Source organism: Bombus affinis, chromosome 4, assembly GCF_024516045.1.
Source record: "Bombus affinis isolate iyBomAffi1 chromosome 4, iyBomAffi1.2, whole genome shotgun sequence".
Lineage (NCBI taxonomy): Eukaryota > Metazoa > Arthropoda > Insecta > Hymenoptera > Apidae > Bombus > Bombus affinis.
The window spans coordinates 14,136,553-14,163,626 of NC_066347.1; the positions used below are offsets into that span (position 1 = coordinate 14,136,553).

The 27,074-nt window shown below is 35.8% G+C and overlaps 1 protein-coding gene across 1 annotated transcript in view; it reads left to right on the plus strand.

Annotated features, from left to right (window-relative positions):
• Positions 1-26,299, plus strand: part of LOC126915543 (FK506-binding protein 2) — a 112,181-nt gene extending 85,882 nt beyond the window's left edge. Inside the window, exons 2-4 of the mRNA XM_050720306.1 lie at positions 14,546-14,709; positions 22,251-22,363; positions 24,487-26,299. Coding sequence (XP_050576263.1) covers positions 14,546-14,709; positions 22,251-22,363; positions 24,487-24,675 — 466 coding nt within the window. The 3' untranslated portion in view covers positions 24,676-26,299. The remainder of the gene's footprint in view (positions 1-14,545; positions 14,710-22,250; positions 22,364-24,486) is intronic.
• The last annotated feature ends 775 nt before the right edge of the window (positions 26,300-27,074 follow it).

The window sequence follows — 27,074 nt, forward strand, 5'->3', positions numbered from 1 at the left end:
GTCTAGTGGAATGTAACAGAAAAACGTGTACACGGTAATGTGAGATAATTGAGATTTCCTTGTTTTTTCTGCTTTACTCTTTTTTTCGGGGGTAATTTAATGTTTAGTAAATTTTGAAGGGTTGCAACTCGATGAAGCTGGAGTTGCTCGAAATTGATAATAATTGGTAATAACGGTGGTTGGAATTTTTGCCGACTCTTTATTGAATTCGAGTGGTTTTTAATTAAACGCTTTACGATACTGCGAAATATTTTTGACGATTAGTTAGAAGTACATCACATGTTTGATTGCCGTTTGTTCAATCATAGGATACTGATATTTTCGTTATTATGAAAATCCTATTAAAAATATACGATCTTTTAGATTTTGTACGAATGTATTCGTTCGTATTTGTTTCAGCAAGTTTATCTCCAATTGAAAATATTAGAAAAACGCTGCGATTCTCGTTACTCGAATATTTTCATATCGAAATATCGATAAAAATGTCCGATATTAGAACTTCAAACTTAATTATACTCTTATTGGATAACGGCAGCAATTTGATTGCCTACCCTAAGAGTTAACTGACGTTACAGCTCAAATCGAATATCTGTGCGTTACATGTACGTATATATCGTGTCGCAGTATCTATGCAAAGTAGAATATCCTGGCTTTATAAAGTCCTCCGTTGAAAACTAAGCCGGAAAGTCGCAAAAAACGAAGTTCTTCCGGGTTTAAAAATATTTCGAAGATATGCAAGACATTTTATCCGAGCTTGGAAAAAAGAGAGTGCACGAGATAGAACACTTGCCCTCGTTTCTAGCCAATCTATCATACGCTCGAGGACAATGGAAAATGCACCTGGTCCGTTTCAGCCGATCCGCACACACGAGTATGGTGTACGAGGGGGTGGTATAGCACATAGAGTGAAACGGGGGTTGGATATCGCGAGAGAAACGAGCTTTCGGCTGAAACACACTGAAACCGTTTGGCTCTTTATGAAAAGCTCGAACGTCCTAGCCATCTTCCTATGAATATACCGGCCAACTATAGATGCTTGTAGCATGCTTTCGATACGTAAGAGCATCGAATGGGGGCTGTATACCGTAAACGGGTAAGGTAGGAGGAATAAATTTAAATATCGCTGCAAGCTCTTTGATATGTTAACAACGATAGTCGTAGGACGACCAATGGCCCGGCAGAACAGAATTCTTTGATAGTTTTTTCTTTTACTTTCTTGATTCCTTATCGCTTCGTCCTTTACAATTTAAGATCGTATTTCGTAATCTCTCCTTTTTATTCGCCACTCGTCTTTTTCTCTCTTTGTTCCTCGGATTCTTTCTTTCGTTTCTCGCAATCCTTTGTTCTTGGATTGTAACTTTTAACGCAGCACGAGGACAAATACGAGTGAGCTGTACGAGCGATTCTGGAACTTCTTTCGAACAAAAGTATTTTAGTGTCATTATATGGACTTGTATGTATTGAACGTACACGTGTATGTTGCGTTAGATGAGTTTGGCATTCAGCTGTTTATATTCATATTGCAGTAATACCGTTTCTAGGGATTTTATAATCTCAACTGTTTGAACTCGTACAAACATTCAAAGAAATTCTGTCCAAAGTTTTTACGTTCCATATCAAAATGGTTATTGAATACACGAATACATTAATATCTTGCAGAGGAAAGGAAATTATCGTGTTTTCATATAGATAGTATCTACTCTAATCGCCACTTTACATGGAATTATTATATGCTTAATTAATTGAATTGGTATACTCTCTACTATATACGATATATAAATCAAATATCGCAAAAGTCATAGAAACAGGAAAGGATTACGCACTCGCAATACCCACTCTAAAGTACAAATACGTTTAAATCCATTTTCCCTTTGCTCTTTGTCCTCTTTCTCTTTGTTCTTTTCTTTCGTTTCACTTTACCTACGGTGTAATTTTCCTCCTTCGACCATGTACGGGACGATTTATGTTTTCCGAAGCGTTACACGGTCCACCTGTGCGCACGAGTGTATGCAAATGCCATCGCACAGGAACTCGACTGATTTTCCGCATGTTCGTCCTTGCCCCCATTTCAATATTTCTCCGCGACTCTGCCACATTGTCTCCACTCCCTCTTTTCCAACTTTGCCCAGAAGATGGTCAGTTGTTTAATCGTGAAATTAATGACGACGCCATGCGCGTAGCGAAGTCTCGTTGTAAGTGGAATTTCAAGCGAAATAAATTCGCCATACAGAGCGAAACGTATGTGCATTCGTTTTTTATTCGTGCGCCCATTCGTGCACTACAAAGGTTTGAAACGTAGATACGATATGCGTCTGTGCGTGCACTGAGAAGATGTAGTGGTAATTCGAGCGTATTTGACATTTCCTTTTTTCTAATATAAAATTAATTTTAATGCCAAAAATCTTTATAAGGGAAAGTGCAAGGAAGAAAATACATTTTCCTGGAAGAAATAGAAGAATATACGTACATGTTACAGCAGAATGTGATTTTCGATCCAATTGCGAACGTATTACGTAGTTTCAGAAAATCATCAGACAAGGGATTAAAATTTGTCTTGTAATAATTATTTTGTCTGATACATGGAATTGATGGAAATATTAATTAGAAGAAATGAGCACACGGTACAATAAAAATAAATGCTCAGTATTAAAACTCTCGCTTTATTAGTGGCAAAGTACACATAGACAGTAAAGTGAAAACAGTGCTTGTAAGTTCTGTTCGAAAAGTCTGTCCGTATTTTAAGGGATTTCTCGAGCGCTTTAATGTCTGAATTGTCAGAGCGAGTAAGCACAGGACTAAGAGTTTTTGCATCTTCGTGATACGTAGTATTCACGGTGTTTGTATATGTCTGTCTGGAAACAGACTTAAGCTACTTAGGCGACGACTGTTTCAGTAGTACAGCAGTTGTATTAACCAGACAGGTGTCTTATTGTTAGTTTACAATTGTTATTAACGAACTACAAGCTACTTAGTGACATTTTATTAATCACCATTCTACAGCAATTGCCATGAAAAATATTGCTTACAAGATTACGATATTTTTACGTATCCTGGATATTTTACATTTCCGTAATGACTTCTTAACGAAGCATTTAATTCCACGTTTACCTGTAAAACATACTACAGAACTTCTGCAGCATGTAAATAGACAATTTAGTTCACGTTTTAAAATCTTGCAGAACAGCAAATTATAAAAGTCCGCTCAATTAAAATTCCACAGAAAAATAATCAATTTTCCAATTTCCTATTGCCCTCGTCTAGCAACGAGTACCATATCGATCATCAACTGTCAACGCGCAACAAAACTCGAATATAAAGCGCGAATAAACTACTGCAGATATAAAACTAGGAACGAGTTTATCAGAATTATCTGTATGTTTCTCGTAGAAATGCATCTGAAGTTTGTGAGTGGCACGCCGCACCATAAACACCGGTGTACCGTTAGTCTGGTCGATGTCATTTGCAGACTCAAACAGTTCTAATTAAAGGGGGGGTGAGACAACGAGTTTACAATGAATAAAGAGAGAATTAGGTCGAGCGCATTGACGTTTTTAAAAGCATGACATTCCCATCGTTAACGACGATTCCATTTACCGAGTTGCGTCATATACACCCACGGTAAAGTTGTTTTTACGACATACTTTTCTTTCACTTCGGTTCGTATCAATGCTAGCAGGCGCAACTGAATCGCGACGACGATTCATCGAGAATAATTCGAATACCGCTTCGTAGTTGTTCCTTTTAATACTTCCACGTTTACGGTAACACGTTTCTTCTTTGCGCGAATTAAAGAAAAAAGGATTTTATGAAATAATAGATGGATATTCACGAAGCTAATTTGAGTTACAATGATTTAATTCGAGTAAAAACATTTTTACACACAGTTTAATGGTCTGATTGTAAAGTAAGATTACGTTCAAGCAAAATTGGAATAAAATTGGAACGAAATAAATCGAGAACTCCGATAGAAATAAGTTCAGTTTCTTTTCTTATTAAACATTTTATTATATGTATATATTTTAAGCTCTTATATATACTATTAAGTTACTGTTAAGTTACTAAAACCAACCTCTAGTTCAAAACGATGAATCAATCTCTTCTGTATCGTTTCGTAAACTTAGCAAAACTTAAAAGCTTATTTACGCTTAATATAAGTATTTATTACATAAATTATAATTATAATCTATACTTGCAAACGTGTAGCATAATAACAACTTCACTCACGAAACATAAATACCAATTTATTTCCCTGCATTTAAAGCGCAGTTCTAATCCATCATTCCAATTGTTTGCCAACTATTTATATTATTGTTTCCCGCGTAGTCTGTTTAAACTCTCATATATAATTCATACTCATCAACTCATACAACGAATAAAACATTCCAAAGTTACGAAGAATAACTAAAGGTACGGATAAAAATATTTGCTGCTTCTAAGGACTTGAATATTTAATTTCTGATAATAGAGAACATAGTAAGCTACAATTATTTCAGCCACTAGAGCTTCAACATTTTAAAATTCAATCTTTATCTTTATCTTATATTTATGATAAATATTTCGTAATTTCCATATACATTTCAGACTAGTTTCAAGTTCCACCTAGTTTAACTAGTATCTCGTTACACTGCTAATAAAATTTCAAAATATTTTACATAACATACGCGATATGTACATAGAAGATTTCTACGGTAAGCATTTATCTTTTCTTTTCCTGGGCTAATGAACTCTTAAAATTAAATTTATTACTCTCCAGCTTAACTGAGATATCCTTTTGACTCGAATAATCCTATCTTATCTTAAAAGCACGTGTCCATTTTCAAGTTGCTCCCAGAAATAGTCCATTAGAACGCGTCTAATCTCGACGTATTTATTATTAACATCAATTTGTGTAACCCGTATGACAGGGTCTGATCTCGGTGAAACACGGCATGTCGGGAAAACGGCAGTTTCGAAAGTTTCGCGTGAAAAACATCGAGCGTCTCATAGGACTTGCTTCAGCGAATAGAGGGTTTCGTAAACTGGCAATATCCCGCGTATAGCAGCTGCTAGCGGTGCTTCCATTTGAATATTTAAAGAACGTACCGCGATACGCGGGAAACTTTTCTATCCGCAGGAGCCCATACGCAAAAGGATATTCGAGACGAAGCGAAGGACTTCGTCGAGGGTTGATTCTTGGATATTTTTTTGTCTTTCCTACAGTTAACTGTCCCAGAGCAATTGTTTCTTCTTCTTGCTGGATTTCTTCGTCTTTCGCTTGTTCTTTTTGCTTTTCCCTTCTCTCTGTGACTTCGCATAGCTTGCTTCTTAGTACATCCACCGACAAGAAGGATGTTCATTCGTTGCACGTCAAGATCTTGGACGTGTCTCGCCTTCTTCCATCTTTTCTTGCCTCTTGTACTTCGTCCTTGACTGATGAAACTCGATTCAGTATAATTCTCAAATGCTTAAAGGTAGATAATATCTGTATTTATTAATAGGAGAAAATACGGTCATTGCAATATGCAGTCAATTTGCAATCTGATTTTGGTAAAAAAATGTGGTTCTTATTCATTTTCCATGCACGGATTGATTATTTTAATTAATTGGAAGATTATTTTCCTGAAACGTTCTTTTCAGATTTTGTTGTATATTTTTATTATATCTTGGGATTGACAATTTTAGGCTAGTTTTGCGCTAATGATATTAAAGATACTCGATATGTTAAACATTAATGATCGTTAAAGCACCCCGATTGAACTACATACACGGATTAAATACACATAGATACATTATATCGTAATTCTGATGCACGCGATACCAAATTTGCGTATTCATATCAACACATTTCGAGCAAGATACATAATTTTATTACGTGAATGTTATTTGCACGATAGTGTAGATGGTTTATACAAGTTCCAATTACATTTAATTCGCCGAGTAAATCGACAGAAAAAAGGTTTCTAGCATCGATTGAAACGTTTACGATTTTTCATCGTGGCACATGGATCGTTGTATTTTTCATTTATTCATCCACCAATTGCTATCCTTTATTTTTTCTTCTTTTTTCTTTTTTTTTTTTTAATGGTCGAATCATCATCGTTGTCGCGTGCCAAAGAACAATAAATCTACGTGTGCGTGTTCATATAAAATTCCAATTACTCTTGAAATCTTGCATATCACAGATATGTTGGTCGCCTTTTAATCATGCTACTGTTTTATTAACTCGACCGTTCTATCAGTTGTACCAGGTAATTACGCTTTAGTGTATAATTTGATTTTTTTTTATTTGAATGAATTTTACAATTAATTTTCATTGAGTATTATAATATGGTATAATTATTATCATTATTAATGAAAGAAATTGTTGGATATATCGTACATTAACGTGTGCACGATCGTCGGTGGAATATTTCAGATCTAGAAATCAGATATTTTTTTATTTGTTTCCTTTTTCTTGATATCGAAGATGTAAAATATCTCATGGCAAAGTGAAAAAGATATATAAATTGCTTATTTAAAACTATCATCAGAAACGACATATAAATCGTCGATATGATGAAAAAGAAACGCTAAGAGGATATGAGATTATTGGTCAGTTTACTTCTATCCTGAATAAGTCAGAACATACAGGATAAACGTAATTATCGATATCAATGTCGTTTCTATCTCATATTGAATCGACGGTCGCATCGTCTCGGTTGTCGTGTCTCGAAGTGACACGCATGCTCGATAAAAAGAAGTCGTAGAAATTAGTTTCGAGATATTTGCTCCTCATTGGAACGTAGTTCTTCGTTTCCGCGATTCCATCGCGGTTTCTCCTTTTCTCCGCCGCCTCATTGTATCCTTCCTTCTCTCTTTCCTCCCGCATTATGACTTTCCCTTTTCTCTGCAGCTCCATTGTCGATCGAACCCTTCTCTTCCGGGCTTCATTATTTTCCATTTTTCACCGACCGAGCACCACGTTACAAGAACACGCTCCGTGTGTGTGTCTATGGGTTGTCCATTCTCATGTAGAAATCTCGTATAATTAATTAACTATGTTCTCGTCGCGTTTTAGAGTTTGATTGACCATGATGTGTATACGTATCAGGTTGTCCCAGAAGTTTCTTTCGTTTCATAAGTGAAATAATAGATGCACAACATCTTTTATTTTATATTATTTTATGGATTAAGTATGTTTTGTAGTAATAGAATTAAATGGATCAAACGTAATTGAATAAAATAACATAAAATAAAAAATGTTGTGTACTACTCTCTTTAAGAACGAAAGGAACTTTTGGGACAACCTAATATATAATACAATGAGTCTATGGTTGGATTTATCTGATAATTAATAGAATGTGGATGTTTATGCAATTTGATATTTTTATGAATGTTAATTAACACATGAAAATAGATTTATTTCACCTATTAAATATAATAAGAAGGGCTTTATTTTGCACATTTTACATACCCTTTGCATGTTAACCCTTCTTTGAATTATTTTCGACTCAATCGTCAGTTCTTTTATCGTCAAAAAATTTCCACGCTTTCAGAAAAACATAAAAACATCGTTGTCGGTACGCGTAATTTCTTGTTTGACATGTACTTCATTTGATTTACATATTCTATCGAAGTCTTTTCTGAAACAATAAATAATTTTTTATCTTTTACAATGAAACAATTCACATTGAGATGAAGATTGAACCATAAAGGTACGAAGTAATGATGATGTGAAATTGAAGAATTCTTCGGAATGCTAACAAAAAACGCTTATCAAGTTTCGTCGAACATTCGATAATTCTTTTCTCCAAATGAAAACGCCTTATATTCTTATTTGCCCGTCGGATCGCTGTTGTTTCCAAGCAGTCGTATTAATTCCTATCGGATTAACGAATTCAATCCAAAACCAATTAACTCTACCCAACAGAAATATTGTAAATAGTATAAAAAGATTTCCAGAAATCTCGCTGCGAGGAAACAATTCCAATATTCGAAGTAACGTATACGGACAAAGAAAAAATGCGATTCGGCTATCAGCAGCCGAACAACGTTTCTTTAACACTACACTAACGTTCGCAAATATCCGGATACTTGTTTATTCTGGAAGAGATATACTTAATTCTTCTGTTACTTGACAAACTCGTTATCTGCTGACCCTTTGGCTTTTGATAAGGACGAAAGAAGAAGGGTTTTATAAACCTACAGAATAAAATCTAATGTTAACACAACCAATGATGTTTAAATAAAAAATTTAGAACAGAAAATTAAAATTTATTAGTTTACATTTATTCTCCTACTTATCTTAGAATTTACCTCTATTTGTGTCATTTTCTTAGGATAAGTATGCTTATGGAAATAAGTCTCTTTTTCATAGGAATATTAATCGTGTACTTAATAATAATAAAAGGTTATGTATACAATAGTACATATAGTTGATAGTAAAATAAATTATAAAACGAGTCTAACTTTTTCTTCATCGTTACTTCGAATACTTTGATAAAATTCACATATCGATATTAAAAATCGATCGAAGCTTCTCGATATTTATAAAAAGTAATAACGTACATCGATCCCTAAGGAAACTTTAATTTAAGATCGTTTCGATGTTACTTGAAATACTTTGCTCAGTTTCACGAGCTTCTCCCTGCGACGCGACGTAACAACTCCTTTAAAGCACGGTTAAGTGCGGTTTGAAGTTTCGCGAAATTACTGTGTAAAACGTGGCAGATAACGACAAACGTGACCAACGAAATCGTCTCTTGTCGCGGGGAGTTCAATATGCGATCCGCTGTCACGATAGTAAAAGTCAGTAATTACGGAGAGCACTGTAGTAAACCTGTGGTGGCGGTCTACTCTGGTCGAGAGGTCGTAAAATGTTACTTGTTAATGAAATAATTAAACGGTCGTCGGTACTTGAATCTGTCGCGCCCATTGGGGTCCGGCGATCACTGACCAACTTCCTGTCGTCGAGTAGCGGTAACCGATAACGTGCTTTTGACCAGATTGCTGTTTATTACAGGAACTGGGGAACAAGATTTCAATTACATGGAAGAATTGTTGGGTTGGCACGTAATGATTCCACGAATGGTGGCTATCGAATAAGTGGAAAGTAACAACAGATTTTCTCTCTAGCTTTTGCGAACGGCAAAGTGTTAACAAATCGAAAGACTCGAAACAAAAACGACCCTTCCAATTTTTGGGAATAAAACATTCGTTACAATTGCTAGGTATCTTGTAATTACGTCGTGGAAGAAGCGTTATCTAATGAAATTACGAAGCTGTGAATCTCGTAAGAATGATTGTTTTCGTCGGATATTTGTAGTTAAGTTTAATTTCAAGAATTATGATAGTTCGTTGGTTCGATATCCGTTGCTTGAACAGGAAATCGGAAGTTTCGATAACGCGTTAGTTTTATTATCGACAGACAGGAAGCAAATTATTAATTTTCCATGGAAATCGGCTGCCGATACAAATTTAACACTGTGATCAGTGCATCGCGCTGATAAATAATTACGCGTATTTTGGGAAGCTACGTTTATTATGCATACTCTTTAATGAACCATTGCGCATAGTATTAAATATAATGCATGCCACTCGATTTTCCACAATATAATACGTTCGGCGTGAAATTCGTGCTTCCCTATGACGCAACGTAAAAATTTCTTTTGTTCTCGTTCGTATTATTATCAGTTAATATGGAGACGATATTGAGCGAACAAAACAGTATCAGGAATCAGATTCATTGGAATAATTAAGTATAATAATTATACGGAAATGCGGAAGCTATCGGTAAGATTGGTTCATTGTGAAGGATTTGAATGGTTAACAAAATTGGGAAAACAATTAAAGCAGCGCGAATTTCGTTAAAAATTATCTAATTAACGTAATAAGGTTTCGCGAATAATGAGAAATAAATTTAAGAGAGCGCTATTGTGCAATTTTAAATACATTACGTATAATAAATAAATGAATCGCACACGACGTAACTCTAATTATTATCTTACCTGAACTAATCATAATATATTTTTACTTAACATATACATTTGTAGTAAATCGTGTTACTTTGCTTTGTACTTTGCGCTTTCTTAAATAGATGTTTCTCCTGTGTTCATAGCAATGACTGCTACCCTTTACGATCCCTCCGAAATATATCCTTCGCGTGGTTGTATGCATGAGCGTACGCTGTTACGACGTGGATGCGCGAAAGTGCAGGAAACTTGAAATTCCCCACGTGGCACGGTGTAATTACCCTTACGCAACATAATTATCCTCGAAACTTGGGCCACATTATTCTACACGCCCGGCGTCGCGACGCCAAGCGGTAACGAGTTGCGTTAGAAGGATTCCGACTGATTATGTCTCGAGCGCATAATATGTTTGTTCACGCGTAAGAACACCGACGAGATATCGGACGTGGTTGGTTAGTAGAACAAAACTTTCGCGAATAAAATTACACTCCCTAACGAACTTCCGATAAGTTAACCCGCGAACGTTGTTTCGCGAATGACTGGCAATTCGTTCACGTGAAACCTGTATAAAGCCTAATAAGCAGAAAATTTTCGAGGACGTTGATTAATGGTTTCCTTTTTTCTTTCGTGTTAAAGCACACGATTCTGATTTTATGAAAGGAAGGTTGAGATTGCGAAGGTCTTCGTTGTTTCAAGATCATACAGCTATTTCGAAATTATTTGATTTCATTTAGAAGATCAACAATTAATCACCAATTATATAAATTGCGAAATGGAGAAACGCGGCAAGGTTACAGAGACTATTTTTTTAAATTTATTTTGCAATTTACGGTTATTTATTTAACGTCGACGCGGTAAATAACCATTAATTTTTTAAGTAAAGAGATGAAGTTCGGATGTGGTAGGTTTTACAGGAGAGCTTTTGAAAAAAATTATTTTGAACTGTAATAAAATTCATCGAAAACGAAAGGTTCGATTAAAATATGGTTTACATGAATTTATGATTTCCATAAATATTGAGCAATTCAAATTTTGTACGAGTCATGTCGTAATAGAACTTCGTGTAAACCGTAAATGCTCATTACTGTTGATATTTGCTCTTTGAATTATTAATAGCTTCCAGTGGAGCTGGGCTCGCTAATTAACAACGATAGTACTATGCAAATAAAGATAAGAGCGGCAGAATATAATCGTTTTCGAGCATATAAACTTTTAGCTTTTAAGTTGACAAATACGTAATCGTAATACATTCTTGGATTTTATTTTCTGTCTGGAAGTATCGACATAAAGATTATTTCGTTCTGCAAAAGAGGACGATAACATATCGAATATTTTAATTTAATAAATACTTGAATATCTTTCCAATCTTTTATTTTTACTTAATTATTTCGCAGTATATTTTATCTGTACAAATTGATCAGTGATGTATATTTGAAATTTTGCTAAATTCATGCTTGTTCATAAATGAATTGTAGAAACAAAGAAAGAAAAGACAAAGAATTTGTTGGTTCAACTTGTCACATCAAATAACCTATTAATATCTGAACGAAATTGTCTTGGATCTTCTCTCAGAAACTCTATTTTCCTCGTCGCTAAACGGAACTCTCGACGCATAAGACCAACGATCTCGAAGTTCCTTTCATCGAGACATTCTTTTCGTGTCACCTATTTTTTACCAGGAATAAACGCGTGCTATCTATTCTTACCCAGCGACGTGTTCGATATTTTCTTTTTGATGATACCTCGATTCTCCAATAATCAATCATGTTTTGCTGTTTATCTGCTACGTTAGAATCGATGTACGTGATTTTATATCTTAGAGATTTTGGAATACCGAGACTATACAATTATTATCGTTATATAATTAAACTGTAATAATTATCTCGCATTGAGCAATTCTGTAAAAAACATTAATTTAAATTTTTGTTGTATTTGGACTGCAATTTTCACAAACGACGTTTGACGATTGATATAGAAAAAAGGTGGGATAAAACGCATTTAAAAAGTTCAAAATCGACCGTACTCGATTACTAGTGGCGTACTTGGATCGCTTTATACTCCAAAATTTCACTCAACTTAATTTCTTTTGAAAACTTTCCTACTAACAAGATCAACGGTTCTATATCTTTTGCGATTTAGCTATATCGGTGTTTATAAAACTGCTTTATTTTTCGCAAAATGACGGCGTTTCTCGATAAAATGCAGCCCTTATGACGAGTTTTCCTTACTTGGATAAAAATTTCGAGCTTCAACCTTTTAACGTAAACCAGGATGAATCAGGGAAACCGGAAACGCTGCGATCTTGTAAATCTTATGGATCAGAAAATTCATCCCCTGACAGGATTCAGCAAAGAAGAGAATCAATATCGTTCCAAATCTCGCGCCATTAATTTCGAATCGAAATCCTCGATCTTTACTTGGATTTTCGTTTAATGGAAAACTGTAATGTAAAGCTGGAAGCAAACGAAAATCGAAAAAGAAGCAAACAGCTGACACTTGACGCGATTAGTTTTATTTGAGTTCGAAGAGAGTTTATGGGAGTCGTGTCGATAGTCGAACAACGTTCCGGCTCGATGTAGCTGAAGTTACTGCAGGAACGATAGTTATCGTTAGGATGATCGTAACTTTTCATTGGAAAGCCAAGGTAAATGTGATAATAACGATGATTTGATTGATCGATGAAGATTGAATGCTCGTAATGAGGATAGAGTTTCATTTTAAATTTGTTGAACGAAATTTAAATGTCGTCAGATCGCTGGAACACAGACTGATACAATCGTTAATCCTCGTTTATTCAAGTAATTTATCTACTCGTAGAAATTCCAAGTGTATCATAATTCGATTTATAGATAGAAGGAAAAATTTGTATAAAAATGTCCATTTCTTGATACTTTCACTGAACTTAATTATTATTTATATTCTTTATATGAAGCCATCTTGTTATTTTTACGCCTTCAGTTGTTCTGATATCAACGATAGAGTCATATTTATAACATCGTTAATTTATTAGAAAAGTGACGTAGCTGGGAAAAGTAAAGTTTTCAAAATTATTAGTAGTTTGAAAATTTTTGTTTCTTTTTATAATGTCCTGTAATTTCCTAAAAGCCTGTCTTCCTCCTGGTTAAAACTTCATAAACAACAAGAACAGAAAGTAGAAGAGAATATAAAGCGGAAGAAACGTTGCTGAAGTATTTCTAACATTATACACGCGTGTGTAGACATTCAGCTCGTAGCGACATATCTGCATATCAACGTAGTTCTCTGCTTGAAATTCTTCTCGTGACACAACATAGTTACTCGTTGCACATAGAACTTCATCCGCATTCGTGTGTGCGCGCGACGTCGTTGCAACCCTTCGAGTCAGTGGCAGAGACGCACGTCGAGACGCCTCAAACGAGTCCGAGGACGTGTTCCTCCCTTATGTTCCATCGATTTTTTATACCGAGCTGCATCAACCTACGCATTTCTCTTCCTTCTTTGAAATTTTTTATTTCCACCTTGTTGTATCAATATTCGATCAATTTTTCGATTCTTTGTACATTTTTCTTCGCTATATTTTACGTAGAAATTAATTCAAAGACATTTTTTACGTAAATATCGTACGATCTATGGATATTGGAATTAATTATCACGCACGTTGTTCGCATATTCGAACGATATTTCACATTCATTCGGATTTATTTCATAAATAATTTGAAATTTGAAAGTAGGCTCTTAACTTCCAATTTTATCGCTATACATAAGCAGTCATGTAGTGAAAATTAATTATCGTGAAATAAGTTGCTCTTTTCTTTTTTCGCTAATAACGCATTTTAATATTAATAACTTTCGTTTTTTCGCACGTTACAGCATCGTTACCTCGTTTTCCGCACAATCGTTGCGTTGAGTTCCCGTGTTCGTTTCGACGAATTTCTCTCTCCCTCTCACGGTCTCCGCTTTTCTATTCCGCTTTTTCCGCCTTCCTGCGTCAGTCAGCCGATGAACTTGTCAATTTTCGTTGCCGGAACGCGTGAAACGATCGGCTGGCATACGTGAACCCGATTTTACGAGACTGCATCGGATTGCACTTCCACGACGCGATCTCTTTCACGGGAAATATCGATGGTAGACAGGCGTACACCTGCCTCCCGGTATCGAAGACCTTGAAATTCGGCGTAAATTCAGCATATTATGTTACTATGAAAATCTATATCGAATCTCCAGTGAATTTAATCTGAAATAACGATCATTACCTTTAATCACAATCGGACAGGATCGTCATGGGTATCGATTTTTTTTTTAAAGAATCGAGAATAATAACGAAGATTTTTAATATTTCTAGAAGAGAGAAAAAAAAAAGAATTAAGCCAGTTACTTACTTTTATGAACCTAAATACCACCATATAATGAAAAAAATAAGAGTGAAAAATTTATGACACGTGGAGTTAATGAATATGACTTTCAAGAAAATGTCATTAATAAGTTTTACGTTAATAAAGTTTACGAAACAAAGATAAACGAGCTGAAAAAGCCCACGTGTTCGATTATGACTTTCGATAAAAAGAATCGTTCACATTCTGTCGTGAACTTTTAACGAAACAATATTTAAAACGTAGCTCGTTTATTGTCTGTTACAGTTTGGACAGAGATCAGCCGTTCACATTCCAGCTGGGAGTTGGCCAAGTTATTAAAGGCTGGGACCAAGGATTGGCGGATATGTGCGTGGGCGAAAAGAGGAAGTTGACCATACCGCCGGAACTTGGATACGGGGAGAAAGGAGCCGGAAACGTAATTCCTGGAGGTAAGATTGTTTCTTCGTCGACGTTCTTACGACGTTCTCTGTGTCTGAAGTTTCTTATCATCTTCGTTCTATCGGATAGAAATTACTTTTCTCGAAGGTCACGATAAACAATCGTTTTAATGGATATTCGATATCTAATATGGGAACTCGCGCACGAATAAAATACATCGCGAGTCTAAATTTCTGGTACAAGTGAAATTAGAAAGATCCTGGGGGCGATGCAAAACGAGTGAAAAATCGGATATAACAAAATTGCGTTGGAAGGTCGATTTTCTAGAAAACCGAATTTGAAAATTTATCAAGTATATGTGAATTCGCCTAGTTCCAGTAATTATAATTTTTATCAGAACAATTCGGAAGCCTGCCAATTACCAAAAATCAAACGTATATTTGTTTCATTTAATATTCGTATATTAAAAACGACTAATAAAAATTGTCAATACGAAAGCACGTAAATTTATATCGATCATCTTTCATGTCATTTGGCGGTAGATAAAATAAAAAGTATCGGGAGCTGGTATTGATTGCATCAATTCTATCGTTCAGCAATTCACGATAAAGGCTTGTCAACGAGAAACAAGGGCGAACATAAAAAGGACGAAATTGCAACGGTTTCACGGCGAGAAGTTGCAGTTTAATGCTAACTCTCCTCAAATTATCCGTTGGTCCTATCGATTCTCGGAGGTAAACGAACGAGACCAACGGACGAATCGATACAAAAGGGGATCGTTAGTAACGAAATCAGACTAAAAAATGCAATTGCACGGAAATCCAATAAAACGTCAACCATTAAATCGAGCACTAGCCATCGCAGTTGACCTGGCTGGATCAACAGCGACGCTCGTTCGCTCATTTTTTTTTTTTTTTCTTTGCGAACGTTCTCGCGTTAGATAAATCGAAAGTTAGCCCCGAATATGCATATACCTTCGATCCTGATCCCATGTTTTATGGAGGGCTTTTATTGGCGAAGAATGGAGTTCACTCGATAATGTTCGGTGGAAAAGGTTTCGATGCGGATAGATCATTTTTTCTGCGCAGTAACTATCTTCGGTGACACTGAGCTCATTATATGGAAAAATATTTCAAAATTTAAATTCGTCGAAGCGATTAGAAAAATTAAAATTTAACTTATAACGGAGAGAAAGTAGAAGAAGCATGAGGAAATGGAAGGAGAAAGAAAAAAGCCAGGGATGAAGTAAGGAAGGAAGCAAGGAAAGGAAGCTATTAGGGTTATTACCGTGGTTCGTGCTCATTCATTAAATCTGTTTTATCATAACTCGATCAAGACTTTAACCCTAAATGGCTTGTACTTCGCCTGAGCTTTTTTTACAAGTTTCTGATTACTAAAATAATTATTTACTTTTTATATTCCATTCACAATGAATATATTTATCAAACCTGTGTCACAATAAAATACATAGATATATTCTATTTGATGATTTGTGGATAAAGATTGCGAAAGAAGGAACGCGAAAAGTCACATTATTTTTTATTCTTTATGGGAAATGAATTTTAAAATTTTATAAGATAATGCAAATAGAGTCCTATTATTCTGATATAAAAAGAAGGTGTATACTGAATTTCGACAAAAAATGACAAAGTGAAAATGGTTTATTCCGACTCAAGTGTGAATATATTTTATATGATGAAAAATTTTGTTTGCTTTTTCACGTTTATGCTATATTTTAGATTTCCATAACGAAAATTGAAAGGGTTTCGTAATCGTTCTGGAAACGACGCAGACTCCTCGTTCATTTACCACGCGAATTTTTCATGGTTTCTCCCAGTCAGACTGTTGTCTGTGGTTCTTTGTTGCGGAAGAACGTGTAATGAGAAGTTACAATGTTCGAGGGCTTTGCAACGCGGGTGGGTTAACTGCGGTTTATGCGTTTTATGGTTAATTAACTTCTTCGCCGGCCAACACGGGTTCACTCGTCTCCTTTGTGAAAAATATTTGCGCAACACGACGTTTACGTTGGCGGCATAGCAGGGCGAGACCGGAATATTCGTCCAACTTCTTCATAGTCGCTTCGTTTCAATTTTTCAACATTTCTCAATATATTCGACGCGATTCAATGAACATTCGATACGATTATCTTCTACGGAAAGGGAAAGCTAATTACTGCAGGTAGACATGGAATAAGTATCGCGATTAGTACTCGCGATTAACCGATTCAAGAAGATCATTATGTTTCGAGAAGATTTACGATACTACAGTAATGTTCTCGATATTGTTATACATTACGAGAGGTATTACGAGATGTACTGACTTGATACAAATAATTTCAGGTTTAACGAGGACAAACAGTAGGAATTTTAAAGTACATAAACGATAGATATAAACTGGTGAAGAAGTTGACTAATCTGGACGAGACGTAACGATACCAAAATTTCGAAACGAAACCTTCACTTTTAATAGTCATAGAAAAATATAGAATATCTAATATTTGTTTTATTTATTGCAAAAAATATGTCTCGTTCAGATTAGTCAATTTGTTCACCAGTTTAGGTCTATCATTTATGTACATTAAAATTCCTACTGTTTGTTCCCGTTAAACCTGAAATTATTTGTATCAAGTCGGTTTAATTGAATTAATAGCTCGAAACAAACTTTACTAACGAGAACTTATTGTTTTAATTGATTAGAAGTATCTTTTCTTCCAAGCTAAATCGAGGTTTTACTTATTAATAACGATACTCCAATAAGCATCATCTTCTTTGGCACGATTTCAGGTTAATATTTGAACTAAGTTCACCTAAATTCAAACAGTTTGATTCAAATTACTTGACTTGTACAGAGCTCGAATTCAGGCAAGTCGATTAACATGAACGAGACTTTGTGCAATCGCTATTGTAGAACGATAAGATTGTGTCATGTCAGAATCAAGAAAAGGATCTTCATTGGAATATTGATTCAATAACCGAAGCGAGTCTCTTGGATCTCCTCCGGGATCCTCTTAAAAATATGTAGCTGCATTGAAATAATAAACTTAATCATTGTTTTATTAATTTTTCTTGCGTAAATATAAAACGTACTTAACAACAATATAAAAACAAACTTAAACTGCGATAATATCCATCGAGACAACGATCTACAGTGAGATCCGTTATAACGAGACGTGATAAAGTGCACGCGTACCGAGCGAAAATTCAAAGTCGATTTTCTCGAAAACAAAGCCTCAAACGAAAAATTTTTATTCTATATTTTCGACTTCTTTTTTCGCGTAGAATCACCCCCTTCTCCCTTGTAACATCAACTACCAACCACCCTGTATAATGTATATAATCTAAATATTATGAGAAAAAAATACAGTATCACGAACAATTCTTCACTTTTTATTTTTGAACGGTAATCTAAGATAAAATAAAGAATATGTTCTTTGGTCTAATAGCTAGTTTTAAGATTATATACCAAAGAGGGAATAGGTCGGTATATATTGTTCAGTAGACTACCCTAACTGTAACGCCTGAGGTCTTTCATAAATTCACAATTCCATTTTAATCTCCAACCAGGATAATAGCGATTCCTCGTAAATTTGACCACGAGCCAGAGAACAATCCTATCGCAACGATACTCTCTTTTCACGTTGCGATAAAAATGTTGAACAATTTAAACGGCCAGTCGCGCGCCATTGAACGCGTTTAAGCACAGATTAATTTGAACCGTTCCCTTTTTACCTCCGTTTCTTTTCCCTACAGTACAACAATGGAATGATTAACTTTTCCGTTATTTCGGTCTGGTTACCATATAACATTAACTCGTATTTCAGTTTTCCGGGAGGATGAAAGCCGCGAACGAAAATAGTTTGCCCTAGTATTGTTCGGAAGGTAAAAAGAGGTTTCAGATTTCTTGGATTCAGAAAGAAAATCGTTTTCTCCCGGCACGAGGAACGCCGAAGGGCAAAAACGAAAAGGAGGAAGTTGCGTACAAAGAAAAAGAATTTGATTCCATCTGTCGTCGATGTTGCGGCTACAGAAAATAAAAGGAATTTTTCAAGAGATTACTAGTGTTATATGGAAAATGAGCAAGGTAGTGAAACTATCGTTTCTACGCAAGTGTCTCTTTTGCTGAATTAACGATGGAAAGGTTCGCAGAAGATTACATTCCACGTGGAAATCGTATTAGGTTGTCCGAAAAGTTCCTTTCGTTTTATGAGGAAATTATAGATGTACAGCATTTTTCTTTTTATATTATTTTATTGAATTGTATATGATACACTTTGTTCTATTATTACAAAATAGATACATAATTCAATAAAATAATATAAAACAAAACATGTCGTGCACCTACTAATTCCGTATAAAAAGAAGGAAACTTTTGGAACAAGCCGATATAAAGCGTGGAACAAGCTTTTCGATGAATTTTTATTATTAAGTGGACATAATTAAGTTAAGAAAAATTTGTCCTTGTTATTGCATGGATAGTGAATTAAGAAAAATTTGGATCTCGGATATACGTTTTTATCGCAGGTACTTTACATATTTTAGTCATGGGAGAAGCGATTGTGGGCAATCGATAAATTCTCCTTGAGCTCTAATCCATTATTTCACTAATTCTAACTGATCAATCCGCTCAGTCACTAAATACTAAATTTCCACGGGGCTCACCACTAGACGAGATACATTGTCTGCTGTATTAATTACAACCAGTTTAAGTAGTGAATAATTAAGCGGTATATTTCATTAGGTTACGGTTTAATCACGATAGGACCGTGTATAATTAATACGAAATATGCGCTGATGCAGGCGAGTGTACTGCGTGCTGGGTGTTCGTTGAATTTCGTGGGAATTCGCCGCATAACAGATCATATCGTTATCGGTGAAATTACATTACCATTCAGGACATTACATATTTATATTTATACTTGTTTAAACGCGTTTATTGCCAAAAATCGTTCACGTTTATTTTTACAATATTTAGTTTATCTCAGGTACTGCAAACACGTACAGCTGAAATAAATTTACTCCTCAAACTACTGGCTCTTGTAGTTATAAATCTTGTTAACTAATCAGTAGACTGCCGGTGTTTATGCATATTCATATTTTTACCAACGATAAAAAATGAAAGCTAACTAGCGATTCGTTTCACCTACGAAATATTAGAACGTATGCTTTACTTTGCGTATCTGATACATTTTTTCGTATTATGTTCATTCTGTAAATTTTTACACCTCTAAATTTCTCATAAATGCAGGGGCATGCACAGGCTACTAATTACAAATTATCCTTAGCTATGATCTTATTATACATACAAGTGTTATAACGTGGTAATGAGTAATCGTACCACTTTGTCAATTTCAGGACGTTGTATTATAACACGGACAGATTTGTCGTTCTTATCGCCGACACGGTTCGCTCGGGTCAACGGTGGTTGCGTAAGAATCGTCAAGACGAAATTGATCGGTCGTGTCGTTCTACTCTGGGAATTAAGTGCACGCCACTGTTAACGAGCTCATTTTCCTTTTCTAATATCGGTTTTATTACATGATCGCGTTACAACAGACGATCTCGTAAACGGAAACGTTCATAAGACGTTTCATAATCGATAGTTATTTATTGAGATATAACGATTAAACGGTCGGAGAGCGGAATTTCTTATTTAATAAAAATGCTGTACATCGTAAATAGCTTAATCTGTTAGTGGAATGGTGAACATTTTGTCACGTTGATAATATAGCGTTATGACTGGACTGGGAATGTTTATGTATTTGTGGAAAATTTGAACAAAAATTGTACAGGATGAACGTCCTATAGATATTAGGTCGTCCGAAAAGTTTCTTTCGTTTTATAAGAAAATAATGGATGCACGATATTTTCCGTATTATATTATTTTATCGAATTACGTATAATCCACTTTGTTCTAACAAAATAGAGATCACAACGTTCAAGATTAGGTTTTATGTTTGCATAAAGATGCGTCGTAAAAGACGTGTCTGTAAAAGAAAGACACTTTTCGGACAACCTAATATTTAGATACTTAAAGAAAATCAGGTCAATTTGGAAAGCCATTAGTATCTTATTGAAAGCTTCATGTTGATCTTGTTTAGTCCTAAAAGTTACGAAGAATCCACAACATATTCTACGTTATAACACGAATCTCACAAATAGTAAAATTGAATGCTTTTCTGGTATATATATGTATCTTTCTCGTTGTCCCAACTAATTTTGGTATCTGTATTATTAGACGTTCTATTGTTAATGTTATTATATATATATATATCAGTCATTTGAAGTTCGATTACCTTTGCCTATTTCGGCTTATTCGTGAATAATACTTCTCATTCGACATAAGATCCCAACCCACTTCTGCATTTGGCTTCAATCTTCGTTTGAACGAAATTAGTACTACACGTCAAAGGTAAGGTATTCGTTATACATCATCCGGGGAAAAGAGACACGAGACAGATTTTTCATCCACGTGGAAGCGTATAGATCGTGGACGAACAAATAATAGAAAATCCACGGCAATCGTCTTTCGTCAGTATTGACAGAGACGTATTGGATTTTTATTGGGTTTCGGTCAATCAATGCGGTCAAGGTATGTCGGTGATTCCACGGGATCAGTGAAATATAATGGAAGATCAAGGCGACTGATTTGGAGAAATCTCATTCCTCTTTTTCATCTTCTACTTTTATCGTCTTTCATTTCTATCTTGGTTTTAAACGTCAAGAACGTTTAAACGATATTAGCCAAAAAATTCGGTATCACGAATGAGAATTTGGTCGATAGTTTCCGGTGTCGTCGAAACGGATGCTACCGTCTGCCAACGAGGCGTTTGCAAGTCTGAGTGGAAACCTCTTGGAACGTGTTCGACAACGAGGGCTGTTACTCTAGCAGTATCGTGAAATATTTTATTAGCAGGTCTGCGCTCTATAGGCTGGAGGAAAGGGACTCTCTGAGTGCAGTGTCGTATCGAAGGGAATTTAGAGGCTCCAGTCTCGGAAAATAGTCGAAGTCCCGGTTTTATTTAAGAGCAATTGTTTAACGTTGTGGAGCAGTTCCTACGTTTTGTTTGCCCTGTTGTAAATTGAAACAATTTGTGTATTTGAGAACAAAATGGTTAAAGGGTTAATAATAGAAACGAATCAAGCAAAACGAAAGAAATTGAAATAATTAAAGGTTGATATTAAATTAGAGGAAATGAAACGTTTCCCGGCTATTAAATTTTGTCATATCGTCGATTAGTATCGATCACGTGAAAAAGGAAGAAGTTTGCTACAAATTACATATATTCGATGTTAAGGAGATTTCTAGTAGAAAATGTGAGAACTTCGTTATTGATCGTCATAAATAATCAGAATGTTTAGATGATTTTCTCGTACGAATATAAAATCGACCATTTACTGTATTCATTCAATCGGTGAAGACGATAACGTGTTATTTAGAAAGGAATCGACATGTTTTTTCTTTTTTTTTTAATGTGTTTAGGGTGTGTTTGCTTTGGAGTTCCACTAAAAAGGAGAATGAAATTGCATGATAAAATTTCAATTGAAAGATCACATAACATGTATTTAACGAAATCATTAATTTCTGACTGCAGGTGCTACTTTGCTATTCGAAGTTGAACTGATCAATATCAGCGACTCTCCACCAACCGCAAACGTGTTCAAAGAGATCGACAGCGACCATGACAACCAATTGTCCCGCGAGGAGGTGAGAGCAATGGCAAGATCTCTTTCATTTTTTTCTAAGGGTTATTCATGGTGATGGCTTTAATAAAAATAGAATAAAATATTTAACAAATCTACTAAAACGATAAATACAATTTATAGATTAACTTCTTAATGCTCAAGCTCGTATTTCACGTGAACAATGTAATTGATATAATCTGATTTATTCGTCTTATTCGTTAAAGCAAGCAACGTGCATATAATATCTTGAGATAGTAAATCTAAACTTTAGATTCTTCTCACTTTCCAATTATTAGACTGCAAATGTTTCTGTAAATTCGTATTTTTTAGATCCAGCTAAAAGCTCAAATGATGTTTAAGGAGAGATTCCTTTCACTCACTAAATACTGAAATATTACATTCTTTTCGTGCTCGTAATTCACGATAGTTAATCTATAACTAATATAATATATATAATACTAATATAATACCGAATACTTCTCATACTTGTTTTAATTCTTGCACCATGGATCCTGTGTAATACGGAATTCGTATAATACGAAACGCATCTCGAGTTGTAGAGGATCCTACTAGATCAATAATGCGATGGTCGAGGATTAACGAATCCTATTCGAAATATGCTGGAACAATTTGGATGGAAAAAATAGTTTCGACGATTCCACTCGTCTCATAAAATTTGTATGGATCAAAGGCCAATCACCGGCATCGCTTGCTGCTAGCTTTATCTCTGGTGTGCAAGTGCAAAGGATTAACATGTGCGCATTGTGTCGAGGGAAAGGGATGTAAAGCTCGTAACGTTATATTCTTTTTTTTTTGCCCTACTGTTTTCAACGTGTAACAAACGTGAGCGACTAATCCTTTGCTACCTTTTTTTTCGTATTTTATTCCCTTGCGTATATAGATACGTTTTAATCATTTAAAAATATTGTGCGGCTGACAACTTTTTAGCCGTGGATATATTGCGTCAAAGTACATTTAAAAACATAGTTCCGAGCATTTTTCATCCCTTTTGGCTTATTGCAGAAGAAAAGAGTTTTTAAATAAATAAAAACACGCTCGCGCACCGAATTTATATGCTTACCCTGTTTAAGACAGCTTGAAATGCACTGTTATAAAGCTTCAAATTGTATTTTATGTAGAGAAATGTTGGAGCGAATAAATCCCTTTGACGACTGATAAATTCTCCTCTTTCCATTTATTCCTTTGAATTATTTTCGGTACGTATTGAAATCATTAAATAATGATAGAAAATAATAGCGAAAAATTTGGATATAAATTTTTAAATGACTTAATTAATAGTAATCAGTGCATTTCGAAGCTATATTTAATTACTTAACGTGTTTCGTATCACGGCAAACAAAAATTCAATCTTCTAAGAAAAAATCTAACTTCGACACAAGAAACTCGATATACATGCTTCTTTCTAATTGAATATGCTAATTTATCTTTATTTCATTTATTAACTCAACATCCGCTGAAAACGCTTAGCTTCTTTTCGACATGACTCGTTAATAGAAAATTGGAAATTGGGAAATTAAGACGTGACGAATCAAATTTTACATCCTTCCTAGAAGAACTTAGAATTCAATACGCTGTCAATTCACATTCCATATTACCAATTAAAATTAAATATACATTTACCATTCTCTTGAATGTTCCAAATATATTGATTATTATTACGTTTAATTGAAATACTACCTTTTAATAACCAAGTAATATAAAACTCATGAAATCGATAAAAATAGACTCATCTGCCTTATATAACAAATACACTAAAAAAAAGAAACAAAATTTTGGATTCTATGCATATATATGTGAAATATTACGTCGTACGAATTATTCAGAAGCCATATCGGTCACATCCAAAATAGGAGAGTAAAGAAACCTAATAGCGTTACAAGTATATAAACAACATTTTTTTAATTTATCTTGGACCATATTATTACAATCACTTCAACTTGTGAAACTTATAAAAAATGGAATTGAACGTTTTGATTTCTGAGCGATTGATACGTATGTAATTTGAAAAAGAACTTCGCACGATCGTTTCTCTTTACTAACATCGCAAAAGCAAAAGAAAACTAATTGAAAGGAGTCTAATCGACTGCGCTACCGCTCGATACTAACGTGTTTGTTTGTGTACAGGTGAGCGAGTACCTGAGGAAACAAATGATCGAGGCGGAGCAGGGCGGAGCCGGCGACAACGAGGAGATGAAGAAGATGCTGGTTGACCACGACAAGCTGGTCGAGGAGATCTTTCAGCACGAGGACAAGGACAAGAACGGCTTCATCTCCCACGACGAGTTCAGTGGGCCGAAGCACGATGAGCTCTGAAGTCTTCGTGTCACGTCGCCGCGTCTCCGAGCACCGCGTCGCCGACGGCGTCGTGTCTCGCGCCACCACGTGTTCACATCCGCGCGGAATCGTCTCGTCGAGTCTTGTCCGATCCGCGAGGAATACCTCTGAACACGGAACCCTTCGCAGCCGTGTCATATCGATCGATTGATCGATCGTTTGTCCCGTGGACTGTGTTGAATCATGAACATCCGCTTTTTCGACGCGTCTGCTGCGCGGTGCACACGAATCTTTCAAGCTTGAAAAAGAAAAAAAAAAAGAGAAGCGCGGATCTCTTCTTCGCTAGGGAATTTCTCTCGTGAAAGGAGGACAGTGGCCAGTCGTCGATCGAAGGAACGAAGGAAGCGTCTGAAAACTCCGTATCCATAGGAACTCCATAGAGGGACTCGACCGAGAAATTGACCGAAAGAGTATCAAAAGTGCAAAGGCAGTTCAGTTCGTCTTGCTAAGATTCCTCTTCTTGTCCAAGCAAGAAACTCGAAGATTACGAGTCTGTACGAGCTTGTTCGAGTAATTGGAAGGATTGCGAGAATTAATCGCAAAGCCAGGCTTAGAATGTCGCACATTCTTTCTACACGAACGAAATCAAGTTCCAAGAGAATCGGTGGAGAGAAAGGAGGAAGAACTACCTCTTGCGATGTGTCGACTATGTCATCGAATGTTCTTGCATTTTCGGGACGTTTATCCCTCTGTCGATGAACACGTTTTCTAAGAAAAGACGAAATAATCTGTTAACGCAATAATAACGCGGGAATAAAAGAATGGAAAAGAGACGAAGAAATAAGACAGAAGAGAAAAGGACGAGCGTGTTGAGGATGTTTTCAGGACGGTCTGACGCATTTTTCATCGAAGATATACAGCTTTCAGGGACACGTTCCAACTATATAAACCGGGAATTTACGTTTCCGAGAGTGATAACTCGTGAGTGGCGTAAAGACATGACTGGTCGAGCGATCGAAAACCTGGCACGAAGCGAGGCTGTTCTAACGTAATATAATTATACAAATATAGATAGAAAGAAACGAAGGGAAAGAACGGCTGGGAGTGAGAGAAAGAGAAGAAGGGTGATATAACGTGAAAGAGACAGAGAAAGTGTTTTTTCTACACGACTATAGATGTTAGCGTATTAATTAAGCGCATCGATGTAACGGTGCTAAAAATCACACGCGAAAACGTTCTGTCCCTCTCTCAAAAAGCTTCTTCCTTTTTGTCCACCCCCGCCCCTAACTGCATTTTATGCCGTATCACACACGACACACATTTAATTGTACACACATACACACAGTTACCCCCTTTTTCACCAGCATCAACAAGCCCCGCCGGCATTCTCAGCCACGAATTTCACGCGAGAAACGTATCCAAGACTGGTGGAGAGGAACTCGATAGAGTAGAAGCCGCGAGATAACCTCGAGGATGTTACGTGGTGGAGATGAGTGGCGGTCGCAAAGCAACGCGATCTTTTTTCTCCCATGATCGACGATCTATCATTATTACACTTTTAATTGATACGTTTTTATTACTACATTATATTGTATATTGTTAAAGTTGGACGAAGGTTAATAATAAATCGTGTGTCTCGAGCACAGTTTGTTATATAAAAGAATTTGTTTGATTCGTATACCGCACCAACCTTTCCCTTTTTCTACACGGTATATCTCAGGGATAAAGGGATCGTCATTCGATTCTGAATTGCGTCTTACCTCGTGCGAAGGATCGAATGAAATTATTCCTTTCTTTTTTCGTTTCGACAAATTCGTAAATTCTTTATTACGAACGTTATGATTATACAGAAAATTTTCGTTGGTACGTGCTTGAAGGTATCATGGAACTGTTCTGAAATTATTTTTATTTCGTCCGCTTTTGAAGGTAAATAAGGATAAGTAAGGTACAAGTCAAATAAGGATAAATAAAGATAAAGAATATGTCGGAGATGTAGGAACATCGGGCCTTTCTTTTGGAAGATTTCCCAATACTTGGGCTCGGGGTGACATAACTGGTCGCCGAACCTAGCCACGGTCACGGGATGAACGAAATGTTTTACAGAGGAGGTGCCAGTGTTAAGGGATACGCTGTATAAACAATCAAGTCTTGATCAGGAGCAATGCTGGTTTATGTGGAACTGCCTAGTTACGGCGCTTGGGAATTTGTTGATATTCCCGATCGATATGTATTTGATATATGTAACTGTATCTGTCTTTTATTTTGCAATCTCCTTGGAGAGTTTGCTGTCATCGTCTTGGAGTTAGTCTTAAAGAAACCCAGCGTCTGAGTTAACGTGTCTGCGTGCTACAAAATGTATTCCATTGTACAAAGAGTTTACCCGTTGACCGTGGATTCGTTATCGAGCCCAGAAACATTGTCAATAGCTCTTGTTATAC